This window comes from Myxine glutinosa, chromosome 12, assembly GCF_964187855.1.
Source record: "Myxine glutinosa chromosome 12, kmMyxGlut1.1, whole genome shotgun sequence".
In the NCBI taxonomy this organism is placed as follows: Eukaryota; Metazoa; Chordata; class Myxini; order Myxiniformes; family Myxinidae; genus Myxine; species Myxine glutinosa.
Genome location: NC_136272.1, coordinates 39,472,257 through 39,487,168, shown reverse-complemented (window position 1 = coordinate 39,487,168; position 14,912 = coordinate 39,472,257). Strand labels below are relative to the sequence as shown.

At 41.7% G+C, this 14,912-nt stretch overlaps 1 protein-coding gene across 3 annotated transcripts in view; it reads left to right on the top strand.

Moving 5' to 3' along the window:
- LOC137415186 (epidermal growth factor-like protein 6) overlaps nucleotides 1-13,191 on the top strand; it is a 78,093-nt gene extending 64,902 nt beyond the window's left edge. For all 3 annotated transcript variants that reach the window (XM_068100766.2, XM_068100765.2, XM_068100764.2), the window contains 3 exons: nucleotides 7,498-7,778; nucleotides 12,135-12,238; nucleotides 12,504-13,191. In XM_068100766.2, coding sequence (XP_067956867.2) covers nucleotides 7,498-7,778; nucleotides 12,135-12,238; nucleotides 12,504-12,555 — 437 coding nt within the window. In that variant the 3' untranslated portion in view covers nucleotides 12,556-13,191. The remainder of the gene's footprint in view (nucleotides 1-7,497; nucleotides 7,779-12,134; nucleotides 12,239-12,503) is intronic.
- The last annotated feature ends 1,721 nt before the right edge of the window (nucleotides 13,192-14,912 follow it).

The following is a 14,912-nucleotide window of genomic DNA, read 5'->3' as shown; positions in this document are numbered from 1 at the left end:
CCCAGAAAGCACACCACCTTGTGCACTACCCTCACCCACTGACCCAGAGAGCACACCTCCTTGTCCACTATCCTCACCCACTAACCCAGAAAGCACACCACCTTGTGCACTACCCTCACCCACTGACCCAGAAAGCACACCTCCTTGTCCACTACCCTCACTCACTGACCCAGAGAACACACCACCTTGTCCACTACCCTCACCCACTGACCCAGAGAACACACCTCCTTGTCCACTACCCTCACCCACTGACCCAGAGAGCACACCACCTTTTCCACTACCCTCACCCACTGACCCAGAGAGCACACCACCTTGTGCACTACCCTCACCCACTGACCCAGAAAGCACACCACCTTGTGCACTACCCTCACCCACTGACCCAGAGAGCACACCTCCTTGTCCACTACCCTCACCCACTGACCCAGGGAACACACCACCTTGTCCACTACCCTCACCCACTGACCCAGGGAACACACCACCTTGTCCACTACCCTCACCCACTGACCCAGAGAGCACACCTCCTTGTCCACTACCCTGACCCAGGGAACACACCACCTTGTCCACTACCCTCACCCACTAACCCAGGGAACACACCACCTTGTCCACTACCCTCACCCACTGACCCAGAGAACACACCTCCTTGTCCACTCCCCTCACCCATGAGGTTTCCCAATCCGTTCTCCTTTGTCGCTCCCAACTAATCACGCATCGCTAAAGCTCAGTGACAGCATTGTAGCCCAATTAAATGGTAGCATGGCTACCAAGCCATTCCTGAACTAATCGGTGCCGTGACTATCAAGCAGTGCAGTCACATTGCACATTGACTGGCGCATCACCAATCAGTGGAGGCTTGTAGGATCATCAGAGATTCTTCCTCTTCCCCAGGGCACGAGGTCGAGGGGGAAGGGGTGGATGGATGTGCTGCAACGTGGACAATGACAGGCCCAAAAAGTCTCCCTCTCACCCTGTCTCCACCCAGTTAGACACAAGAGACCCATGACAAGACATCCATAACCCTTTCTAGCTACCTAAGGTTAACACCATCTCCCAGTGGTACATCAACAAACAGGATGACTTGTATCTCTATGCACGTGTCATTAATACAGTGTTTGAAAGTCGTATCATCTATGGGGATGCAAATGAAGGTCTCTGCCTTTATTCTAACAATTGAACCTCCTCCCTCTCTGCCTTCTTTCACAAATGCAACGATATCTATCTGCCATTCAAGGCTCGTGGGAGAATTTTAAATGCCACAGTCAGAAAACAAAACGAGCAATACAGTTTATTTAAGGCATTGTGTGAGCATTTGCAAATATGAACCTCCATTGATGCATTTCTACATTTCAATTGCTTAAGGTTACATTCTTGCTTCAATACATTCAGAAGAAAAAATACTTTAAAAAAACAAACTCTTGTCCAAAGAGAATGATGATGCAGCATGTTGAGATAAGCTGCAGAGGAAGTTAGAAGGTAGAAGCTGATCCTGCCACAAAGATAGTCAACTGCATGGCAGTGGGCATTCATATGGCTTCAGGATCGGACTCTTGCTGCTTCTATGTCCCCATGATGAGGCAGGAAAGCAAAACTAGATCTATTGCTGAAAGAATAAAAGATCTGAAATGAGGAGTCCTTTGATCCAGTAAGATGAATAAATAACAGATCAATTGATTTATTGAAGGTCGAGTATAACGTTTGTGGAGAACAGAACGTTTGTGGAACCGCTAATTTCACCCCAACTCCACTTTTTTGAAATACCAACTTCTTTCCTGGAAGTCCTTGGTGTCCTTGTCTTTTATACTTCTCCCCCCTCCCCTCCCCCGCCCCCTTCCCACGCCTCCTCCCCCCAAGCCCTCTCCCTCCCACACATCTCCCGATGTCCCTGCTCTCAAATGTTGTGTTTTTGTGCTTCCCCTTCTCTCCCCATCTTGTCTGCCGCTCCCTCTTTTTATATATTTTGTTTGTCTGTTTGATGTGTTTGTGTGATAAATGTTAGCTCTTTCACGAGCCTCGATTCTGTATACAAAAAAACAAACAAACAAAAAAAAACATTCAATTGCTTTAGCCAGAATATTCAATTGTGAAGGTACCATTTCAACATCCAATGTTCCATGAAGCTAACACCACTTCAGCAAACTGCTGAAATGTTTCAGACCCTAATCTCTGAATAAGAAATGCAATCGGTTTCCTCAGTACAAGAAAATGCAAGGCCTAAGTGACACACCAATGAAGGCAGAAGAAATCGACGTAATTGATTCCATGAATAACCACAAATAACCCAGTCCTGATGGCATTTCAGCCAAAATATATGGAACGGAGCACCTGGTTTTGATCAATGTGCTCGTTTCAAAGGATGTTCGACACAAGAGAAGTTATTTTCTTCGACAGTTTTGCAATCGTCCGTGCCCAGCAAACCGCTGGTTGTGTCAAATCGCTCACTTGACTGCTGTACCATCTACATTCTGGTGTTGCACTGTGGTTTCTGTGCCAAAGCACCATAGACATGATCTTCACAGTTCAGCTACTTCATAAGAGTTGAATACAGTAGTTTATTGTCATGAAGTAGGGTTGTGTTCATGAAAGTCACCCAAGCTGTGATCACAAACTATACTACACTAATAACTGTGTCATCCCAGGACTCCCAATAGCTAATCTCCAGATATATGTCAAAACCTTTGTTGAAGCAACTCAGAATTTTGATCGCGTTCTCAATCTCACCAACATTGAGGGATTGTATCAATACTACAAGATGAACCACAAGTTCCTCCATATATCTACAGTGGACTTGTGAAGTTGAAAGTCTCACAAATCCTCTACAACTTCGGCAGCTAAATCGCAGATGATGTCTCCACTGACTGTGAAATTGAAAGCAGCGTCGGTAAGGCATCATCAGCTTTCAGCCACCATCAGGAAGTCACAGTACTTTGTCCTCCATCGACAAGCTTAGAGCGAGATCTCTTGGCAAAAATTTGCTTTAGTATTATCAAATCCAAAGCTATTACGATGGCATAAAGTTTTATATTGATTTCACTTCCCTTAAACAAATTACCCTGTTAAAATTTTAATATGGACCACTCCTCCCCATTAAAAAGTAAAAAGGGAGCACAGGCTAAATTCCACTTTCTGCCATTTTCACTAACTTTTTTGTCTGCACTAACCGCCAACTAATCCAATTCCATGATAAAAATGTTCCAATTCCACTTAACTCTCCTCTGTTATGGCTCGGCCTGAGAACACACTTCTAAGTAAAACCAAAACAATTACCTGCCAATCTGTTACAAACACTACTGTAACCGTAATCAATAATGAATATACCATACCTTAAACAAAATCAAAACAAGTACAGATACATTCAAAGTACAACACCCCCATGCCAAATAAATAAATAACATCCTCCAGCGCGGCATTGCCGGGGCGCCTCGGGCGCCCGGTGATACTGCCATGCAGCATACAGAGACGGTATTGGGAGGGAGAGGTGTACAATAATTGATTCATTAATTGCATAATTAAAATCAATAAACAATAATCATAAAATAATTTCTTAATCAATTGGCTAATAGCATACCTAAACCACCAGTGTTTCATCTGAAGCTGTAACATTTTGAAAATTAATTAAATAATTCATTAATCAAAAAAATTAAATAATTAATTGATTAATTGATTAATCAAGAAATCTAGGCCATAATGCACAGGGAATTTACCCTTTCTTCCATGCAACAGAGCTATGGATTACCCAATTGCTTCACTAAAATTAAGATAATAGCCGGCGAAGCCGGTGTTGTCAATGAACGCGTACGTATTATGTTGAAAAGCCAGATTTTGCCGGATCCCTTGAGAATTTCGAAGCTTTGACGCACCAAATCGCTCAATGGAGGCCGCCATCTTGCGGATACGGAAGTATGCATAACAAATTGAAAAAAGTTCAATAGGAGTTTGTTTCACCCGTCTTTTTTTGATTCACAATCTTATACACCTTTAATTTGTAATTAAAATAATTTAAGACCAACCTCGGCCCGCATGGGCCTGGTTATCTTCAACGAAAATCGTCATCAAACACCGGAACCAATGAGATTCGAGCATTTGAAAAAATATTTCAAAAACCAAATCGCTCCATGGAGGCCGCCATCTTCCGGATGCAGAAGTATGCATAAAAAAATTGCGAAAAAGTTCAATAGGAGTTTGTTTCACCCGTCTTTGTTTGATTCACAATCCTATGCACCTCTAATTTGTAATTAAAATACTTTAAGACCAACCTCGTTCCCCGGGCCCACATGGGCCCTGGTTATCTTCAACGAAAATCGTCACCAGTTACCGGAACCAATGAGATTCGAGCATTTGAAAAAATATTTCAAAAAAGCTTTTTACCACATTTCGGACGCTGAAAACGGCGTCAAATATTCTAAAATTGACGAAGAATTATTTTTTAGAAATCTCGCGGCCGTAGGGGATAGTTTTTCACGGCCGGAAATATCCGAAGTTGAGATGGAATTCACCGAATTAATCAAGAAGGAAATTTTATAAATTTTAATCTCATCTAGAATGCAAATGGTGTCATTTTGAACTAGGTACGGTACCTACTACACCTATCTACTACCAACTACCTAACCTACTGATGCCAGAGTGATGGGTAAAATAGTGGCAAGAGGCTTTGGCTTCGCCGGCTCATTGTGGTTTTGCAGTCGGGTACTAGTATTATATTAACCTCAAAAAATCTTATCCCCATGTGCTATAAGCAGCTTATTTTTAGAAAATTGCTATAATTTGAGTCGAATTTATCAACATAATTTCGTAAATGTTCGTGAACGTGCCCGTATTCACGTGACAATTTTTGACGAATCTGCGACTTTATTCCAGAACTCACCAATGTTAATGACGTCAACGGTCGGAATTGTCCAATCGCGCATCGTGTTTTATCGAACTTCGGTTGGACAAAATGGCGACTTCCATTCACGGAAGTGCCGGAAACCTGTGTATTATGCACGTCGTTTTGTCCAATAAATCCAAGTTTATCCGTTTGACAAAGGAATCTTGGAATAAATATGTCGAATTTGCTACTAAATGGCAAAAGTATGACTGCAAAGAAGCAGATGCGGTGTGAGAAACGGCGACGAAACTCGGGCTACCTTTCGACGATGCACTGTCATGGGGAAATGCACTGCCGTCGTCAATGTCAACAAGCAGCGTTGGGTACCACTACGAATGCTATAAGCGTTTCTGTGACAAGTAAAGTCAACAGAAAGAAAGAGGCCCATCAGAAACTATTATCTGCAGCTAAAGGGGAGATTTCGTCAGCTTATTTCTTGTCGCTATTAGTCTAGCTAGCCCTACATTTAAGTTGTGACTTGTGTGTACATGACATGTCCTCGGCCCTAGGCTCGGGCTAGGCTGTACTGAATTTCACACACACATTCAAAAGATTCAGACATGACGATGTTTGCCCTCGTACTGAACTCTGAAGTATGTTTAATTCAGAAAGCTTGTTGGTGTTATTTTGTTTATTTGAGTGTGCAACTTGTGATCAATATAAGACTTTTAAACATGTAGGGTATTTGGCAAAGTCACCAGGAATAAATATTTAGAGGTCTATTAATAATAACTTTTCCTGAACTCGAGACATATAGATCTACGGTAAGTCATGAAATTGTGATTGTGTTTATCGTGCTATATATTTATTGGAATGTAATATTGTAAGTAATGTGTACTCGTGTGTGTTAATGCATACATATTGTAAGTATGTATGCATACAATGTAGCTGGAAGAAGTCGAAGTGCATTGCAACCAAGACAACTGAAGAGGCAGGTGGTACTGGAACCCGTCCCAAGTGCTGCAGTGAGATAGGTTTGCGTTGCACTGACCTATGCACGTGTACCAGGTGTAGTAATAGCATTGAAGATTTAAACTCTGATGATGACAACGATGATGAGGAATTGGACTCTGAGGATGATATATGAACTGTATCAATACCAGTAAGACTTAAGAATTGGTAGGCTGGCTTCCTGTTGCTTTTCTGAAGAGCTACCATTTGATCACAAAAGTCTTGAGTAAAACTGGTATGTTTGGTAAACATTGGTAAACATTGGAAACCAAAAAAATGTGAAAAGCAGTTTTTTTACATGAAAAAATTACCTTTTTTAACAATTTTTTTTAACTTAATCCTGCAATGTTTGAGTTGAGTTTGGCAAATTGAATGCATGCAATTATTAAAAGTTTTACTCCAATTACTTCCCAAGCAGTTTAATTCTTTAAACATATCATCTCGACTAAATTAAGTTGCCATATTTGCCATATAGATCGTTTACCATTGGTTTCTATGGATTTTCATCAAATGCACGGTAAAAAAATTATGTGCACCAAATGCACGTGGGGATAAGGTGATTTTGACTCGGGATATAATTTGGAACTCAAATATAGCAATTTCATGCAATCACCACCCTTGTTGCACGGAAACCAACATTGAGACCTTTTTTGCCCATCTATGCAATAGCCTAATTAAAAATATCCTTTATAGCCACATCACTTGGTCACTGTCGTGTCCAAATATCAGCTTCCTAGCTCAAAAGGTGCTTGAGATATTGCCCAGATGAGAAAGGAAATAAATAAGTACTTAATTAATCGATAATAATTAAGTAATTAATTAATTAAATAATTGATTAACCAAAAAACAAAAAATAGCGTTTTTGCCAAAGGACTTGCTCACTATTGTGCCAAAATTTCAGCTTCCTAGCTCAAAGTATGGCTGAGATATCGCCCAGATAAACAAGAAAGAAAGAAAACAAGAAAGAAACCGGAGTGAAAACTGAGTACTCCCTTTCAGTGCGCGTCATCACCGGGCCCCCTTCGGTGCCGGGTGATGACGTCATGCAGCGCCTGGAGACATAATATGAAAGAAGCGGTGTGCAATAGCAAATACAAAGAAAAGAAAGAAAAATAACCACATGCGCCATTCTGACAAACAGTGCTGAATACAGTGACCGATCACTCCTAAATCACACCCTTTGCATTGTAAAGAACAACAACTCAACCGCCATTTCACCTGTTGTCATTGTATTCAACAATTTTTTCATTTCACTATGTCGTTATGATGAATGTATAGGCCATAAAATCCAATGTTTAGGAGACATGCATGTTGAAGTATAGAATTAATGGCCTGCAATGGTGGCCATGTTAAAATTCAAGATGGCCACCATAGAGGGCATTGAAAAAAAATGTTTTCTCTTTTGGTGCATCATATGATGAAGAAAATGTATCGGTTTGGAAATCTCCAAGGAACAAAGCATTTTTTTTTTTCTGCACATCATGAACCTGACCATTTGCAAAGGGAACGTAAAATGAACAATGTGAAAAACCTCCATAGAGATCAGTTAGGTATTTTGGTGAGAAGGAAGTTTGGCAGTCAAAACATTAAAATTGTATGAGTTTGCATGAAAGTCAATTTTCATATTTAATGCATTGATTTTAATGGGTTGTGTGTATGTGTATACTGCATTTTCACACTCCCAGGACCATATAGTACTTATATGCAAGTATCCAACTCACCAAGCTCTGAACCCCAACGTATTGCCAGACTCTGGCTGGCACTGCCCAACACCTCTTCCATCGAAGTCTGCCTCTCTTTCTATTACCGCTTGGTGGGGCCTTGGCCTGGTCACCTGAGGATCCACATTCGGCATGGTGAGGTGGTGGGCCCAGCTGTCTGGGAGAGGAGTGGTGATGGGGATGAAACCTGGAGGCTCTCAGGCCTAACGCTACTCCCACCGAGAGATTCAAACACTCCACAGAGTGTGAGTTATGTCGGGATGCACTTGATCAGTTTTGCCAGACTTCTGCCATTTCGTGGATTTTCACTTTTTGCCTCAAGTTTTTTTTAATTTAATGTTTGACTTTTTTTTCATTTCCTCTATTTCGCAATCCAGCCCCTAATGGTGGTCGTGGTGGTTCTTGTTGCATTCTGATAACCTTCTGAGTTTTGGTAAATAAAAAAAAAAGGTAACGGGGACCGAAAGGATGTGATGTGGAGGTAGGGCCATCGTGCCGGGGACCGAAAGGCTCCGCGCAGAGATGGCGCCTGGAACCTTGGCCCAAGCATGCTTCCTCCCCAGAATCGAAAATGCCGGACGGACCCAACCAACAGGAGACCAACCACCCGCATGCATTGCTCAGCTTTCCGAAGCCGAGCTGTGATGACGAAAATGTATTTCCGCACCGAGAGGCTCGAGTATAGTGGACGAATGGCAATAGTGATGGCGAATGGTATCCGGTGTAGAGGGATGGCAGATCTACCATCCCTCGCATTTTGGGGGCACATGCGCTTTAGATTATGGGGATGGCAGAGAAAACCGCTCTGACTGCTCTGACCATGACCGCGCTACCCTGACAATTCTGGGCAGCAGGGAAGAATGGGGAAGATTTAGCCCCCCGCCTTGCATTTGGGGGGTACAACCACCGCAAAGAGGCGTCCCCAATAGTTGTCTTGGTATAGTTATCTAAGTGTGCGGAACAAGTCCTGACCAAGAAAGGTCATTAATTACACTGGCATTTAACTGAGTGGACCTTCAACTCATATGAAGTTTCCATATTTGCGAGCGTTGAAAAAGAAGATGATGCAAATATGTACGGATGAAAGTCACTTCTTGAACGGACTTGAAAAACTGCCATCAGGGAGACAGTTTCCCTCTCCGCTTATTTATAAGAACATTTTCAATAGTAATTTGTACCACATTTAATTCAAGTGTTAAATTCAAATTCTTAGCCATTTTGCTGTTTAATCCATCTTACCTATTTTACCTGATATTCTTATTCCTTTTGATGTTTTATGTTTCAACATGATGTTTTGAACTTACAGTGTCACTGAAGAGGAATTTCCATGGATACAGAACAATAAAGCATATTATCAAAATTCCAAACAATTTAACTCGTTCACTTCATTGGGTAATTCATACATGATTAATCACAGAACATCAAGCATGAATACAGTCAATCTCGTACGCTAAACCTCAATCATCGTTCAACATTTATGTATTCGTATAAGGCAAAAACAGTAATCAATAGTTCATTTCAGTCACTCTAGATGCCAGGTAATTATGATAGAAGTTGTAAAGCCAAACACAAAACAAAGGATGACATTGCCCACAAACCCCGTTTCAATAACTTGGGAATCACTTCGTTTCTTGTAGCTTTCCTGTACATGGACCCGTCAGGTGAATTCCAGTCATATGAGTTCTAGTCATACTCAGGTGAAATCTACTCGTACAAGTGTCACTTTGTAACAGCAGCAAAAAAATAGTTATGTGAAAAAGTAAGCACACCCCATGTAAAGGTTTGACTTTTTCAACATATTTCAACATACAGCTATTTGATCTTCATTTCAACAATATTGATAGATAAAGGTGATATAATATAACAAATATCATGAAACATTTACATTTTGTAGTCCATTGTATAATTTAAATAAACATAAATGCAAATTTCACATGTGGAAAAAGTAAGTACACCCTTGGCTCTAATAGGTGGTATTGCCCCCTTTGGCAGAAACAACCTCAAGTAGGCGGTTCTTATAACTGTCTACCAGTTTCTGACATCGACTGGGAGAAATTTTTGCCCACTCCTCCATGCAGAATTCTTTCAGCGGTGCGATGTTTGAGGGGTTTCTTGCATGCACAGCTCGTTTCAAACCCCCCCACAACATCTCGATGGGATTTAGATCCGGGCTTTGACTTGGCCATTCCAGAACCCTCCGTTTCTTTCTTTTCAGCCATTCCTTGGTGGATTTACTGTTTAGGATCATTGTCATGTTGCAAGGTCCACCTTTGGTTGAGCTTCAACTTTCCGACAGATGGCCTCACATTATCCTCAAGCACCCTGTGGTACAATGAAGAATTCATAGTGGATTCTATGATGGTGAGCTTCCCAGGCCATGATGCAGCAAAGCTGCCCCAAACCATAATATTTCCACCACCATGCTTTACAATTGGTATCAGGTTCTTGTGGTCAAATGCAGTCTTTGGTTTTCGCCAAACATGTCTTCTGGTACTGTGGCCAAATAGCTCTACCTTTGACTCATCTGTCCAGAGCACATTGTTCCAGAAGTGCTGGTATTTGCCGAGGTGTTCATTGGCAAACTTTAGTCTTGCCCTGATGTTCTTTCTGGACAGCAAAGGTTTCCTCCTGGCACACCTCCCATGCAGATCAAATTTGTGCAGCCTCTTTCTAATGGTATACTCGTGCACTTTGACATCAACAGTGGCAAGAGCTACCTGTAGGTTGCGTGATGACATTCTGGGTTCTTTAGAGACCTCTTTCAGCATCTTGCGGTCTGCTCTCGGGCTGAACTTGCTGGGGCGGGCTGGCCTGAACAAGTTGGCAGTTGTTTGGAATCTTCTCCACTTGCAGATGATCTTCCGGACAGTCGAATGATTGATTTCAAGTTGTTTGGAGATCTTTTTAAATCCCTTCCCAGACTCGTAGGCATCTATAACCTTCTTTCTGAAGGCCTCAGAGAGCTCTTTTGGTCTAGGCATGGTGACGCCGCACACTTCAACAACAAAGAGCAAACCAAACTAAATGTCTGAGGTTTAAATAAGACAGGTTCCTCCAAGATCCTCTCTAACGATGTTCTAATCATTTGCACCTGAGCTGGTGCACCTGATTCTAATTTTATGTATTTGAAGTAGTGATAAATAAGGGGGTGTACTTACTTTTTCCACATGCGAAATTTGCATTTATGTTTATTTAAATTATACAATGGACTACAAAATGTAAATGTTTCATGATATTTGTTATATTATATCACCTTTATCTATCAATATTGTTGAAATGAAGATCAAATAGCTGTATGTTGAAATATGTTGAAAAAGTCAAAACTTTACATGGGGTGTACTTACTTTTTCACGTGACTGTATTCGTTATAATTAACAGCAACTTATTTGCAATGCATTGTGCAACGCCACATGTAATCTCGCACTCAGCGGCATGTTTTCTGTGAACTGGAACTAAGGCAAAGTCGTGACCTCACCGGAAGTAGGTGAATTTGAAGCTCATGCATCTCCAGGCTTCTTGCTGCCTCCCTCTCCAGACAAAACCGAAGTTCATCCTTGTCCGAAGTAAACGTCCTCTTTCCTTCAAGCCTCAGCAGCAACCTTCTGAGCCATCATAATATGTGTAAACATGCCCTCTTCGTGGGTCTGGATGTCCAGGTTCCCAGGAAAGACGTCACTTCCGCCATTTTTCACACCAAAAATGCCGGCATTTTTACTCCTGCATTCAAGGTCGAGATGGGTTTTAGCTTCCATCCACATCAAAGCGATGCCAGCAAGTTGGTGGGGAAATGCCGGCATTTGTCTGGAAGCTGATGCGATGTGAATATTGTTTTGATATCCTGGAAGCATTCTGCCTTTCTTTCTGGCAAGGTGAATTTTAGAACAAGGTCAGCTGTTGCCTCCCCAATGTCACAATTATTGATCTACTAGGCATTTTTACCTGTTGCTTTGCTGACAGATGTAATCAAAAGACAGCATGTTGTATTTTACAAACATTCTGCTCTATTCACTCCATCATTTGTCTTCCATCTGCTTGGAAGTCAGCTAACATAACGTTCATCAACCATCCTTGCTTCTTATATATGGTGCGAGCAAAAATCACTTCCATTTCGCTGCAAAGCTCAGGATTGGATGCTTTGGTTTGAACCTCCGCTTAAAATGAGTTAAATTAAACATTTTGAAAATTATTCTCACTCGGATTTCAACATCACCGCAATACATATTGGTAAGTTGTTTAAACTTTCTTTATATAAGAAGACAACTTGTAATACTGGATACCACCAGGTGGCGATATGTATCGTACATGTTTGCATAGACAAAATTAGGGGTCTTCCCCCACACACTGAAGCCCCTCACCCATCCATATATGCGACCCTGACAGAAACCATACTTGGGATACCCTTGGGCAACATGCAAAATTTGGTTGGATTTGGTTTAGTAGTTTTTCAATTTTTGAAGCCTATATAAACAAACAAACAAACAATTACTACATATAAACATACACATTCACTTTTATAATATAGATGTACATGACAATAATGAGGCTTTACTACTTGTACGTCTTAAAAAGAACAACAACAAACATGCAGTTTTGTGTTGTAGGCTGTTTTTGAAGTGCAGCAAGGAAGAGGAAATGTCAGCAGCATCGGCCTTGCAGCTGTTGTCTTTCAATCTGGAATCTGCCCTGAACATGTTCTTGAAGAAGAGTGAGCCCCGATACTTAGTCCATTACCTATTTCTCATTTCAGTGACTGATTGTTTTGTTTTTTGATTTTTCCCCTTTACACGAAACCCAGAACTTTTTTTCCCCATAATCTTTCTTTGGTTTCATCCACCGATTATTTATTTAGTTTTTAATAAATGTCATATTCAGATGTGTTCTTGGCCTTTGTGAGACAAAATAGTTGTTGAACATCTTCTGCAGATGCATTGTGGCTCTTGGTAATACATTGTCCTGTCTCCCTCCACCAGTGAAGAGTGGCTTGGTTCGGGTCTAGCATTTGACAGTCACGACGACTCGTGATCTGGGTTCACACCTCCTACCCATGCATTCTCTGCTGCACAGCAGTGAGAGTTGTCCGCAGCCTCCACATCATGACTGCGGTACACCAAAAGTTGATTCGTTATATGCCTGGGCATCAAAATAAAATACTGCACACTGCATTATAGAAAATATGATTGATGTAGAAAGAAAGTATCAAATAAATAATGTTATGAAAAAGGCGATGCTTATCAGCATTGTAACCTAGCTGTGGAATTTAGTAAAGCCAGATGAGAGCACCAGTCATCGGGTGCTTTGGGTGAATACAAAACAGAAAACGTGATAAGCACAACAAATTACTTGCATGCGAATGTTATGCCACCTCTGATAAATATTCTATCATTAACATCAACAGTTAGTAAGGCATATACATGTGTGTATATATATATTAATGTTGGTACACGTATAATTAAAATGTATTGCCTGCCAAAGAGGTTTATTGTCATAAATCAGAGTTAATAATATTTACCTGATTATTCTTCCCATTGTATTTACAGCATGTTGCTGCCCTTTTCTTATGTTGTGTTCCTATCAAACCAAAACATTCATTAAACGATTGAAAGAAAGACCTTGTGTTGGGGTGAAACTTTTAACGCCCTCACATGGTTTGGCATTCTCCATTTTTTGGCCAAGTCATTCACGAACTGGGAACCCACGCCTGCAGTTAGAATGGTAGGATTAGTGTTAAAAGGTACACTGATTTTACACTACTACTCCCATAGTTTTGAGGCCCTTTGAAATGCACTTTTTATGCGACAAGTACAAGCCATAAATAATTATTTCCTATTTTAACTCATGAATGGCGAAGACATCTTGCGTATGGCGTACACCAACTCCTTAATTGTGTCATTTTAGTGTTCATACAAGAAGAACCACCTTTAGAGGCCATTTTTGGTGGTTCTTCTTGCGTTCATACACACTTCGATAATAATATGGTGAGTTCCCATACAACGAATTAAAATGCAGGAGCTCATGTTCCCATACAAAACCATTTCTGCTGCATTGAAGGTTCCCAAGAGCACAGTGGCCTCCATAATTCTTCAGTGGAAGAAGTTTAGAACAACCAGGACTCTTCCTAGAGATGGCCGCCCGGACAAACTGAGCAATCGGGGGAGAAGAGCCTTGGTAATAGAGGTGACCAAGAACCCGATGGTCACTCTGGCTGAGGTCCAGAGATCCTGTGTGGAGATGGGAGAAACTTCCAGAAGGACAACCATCACTGCAACACTCCACCGATCTGGGCTATATGGCAGAGTGGCCAGACGGAAGCCAAACAGTTCAATCTTGGTTTCATCAGACCACAGAATCTTGTTTCTCACAGTCTGATTCCTTTAGGTGCTTTTTTGCAAACTCCAAGCGGGCTTTCATGTGTCTTTCACTGAGGAGAGGCAGACCAGAGGAACTGCGTCACCAAGCATATAAATTATTACCAATCTTGTTGTTTATTTTTCATTGAATTATGCTACATTTTGTTTGATTCAACGTGTATTTAATGGTTGTTTTGATTTAACATCCCAAGGTGTGGTTTCAGTGGTGCAACGATTTTGATGTCCGGTTTAAATATTGTTGCGGTTTTAGAACCCACACTTTTGTAAATAAATAATCACTTGTAAATATGACATTAAAGGTTAAAGGTTGCACCCCTAGTTAGTCCACAAGCAACACGTAGGCCACCATAGGAACTCAGTTGTTTCATTATTATGTGTTTTAGATAAGGCCGTGTTTCCAATAGTTGAATCTGCGTTGCATCAATTAAATAAGAGTAGGTCCCCAATCCAATTCCAGCCATTTTGCCAACCTCTCTCTCCCAGCGACGCCATTACGCGCCTATGCCAGCAGCAGCCGCCTCCGCGCTCGCTCAAGCCGCCATTAACCATGCGGTCAGGCCCGAGGAAAAAGGGGGCGGAACTCCAAGAACAAGGTGTGGCCTGTCAACCAGCCATCAAAGGCGTGGCCGGTAAGCCTTCACCAGCCAACCAGAGCTGATGTAACATCGTCGACGGGTGTGGCTTTATGAAGCGCGGAGTGATCTTGGCTCGCATGATATAAGCGCGAACACAATGCCCTTTGACGGGACTGCACAGAAGGACTTCTTTCGGAGGACTTACGCGGTGTTGGAGGCGCGCACATTTGCAAAGAACTTGTACGGACTTATTCAGCGGCGCTCATGTGAAAGGACTTGGTCGGGAGAGTGCATTGAAGAGAGAGATACGGCAGCACTCGAGTGGAAGGTTGGCGGTAAAAAGGACTCGGGTTGGAGACGCGCTTATACGAGTTGGTTGGAGATGCGCTTATACGAGTCTGATTGGGAAATGCGCACGGGTTTGGTTGGAGACGCA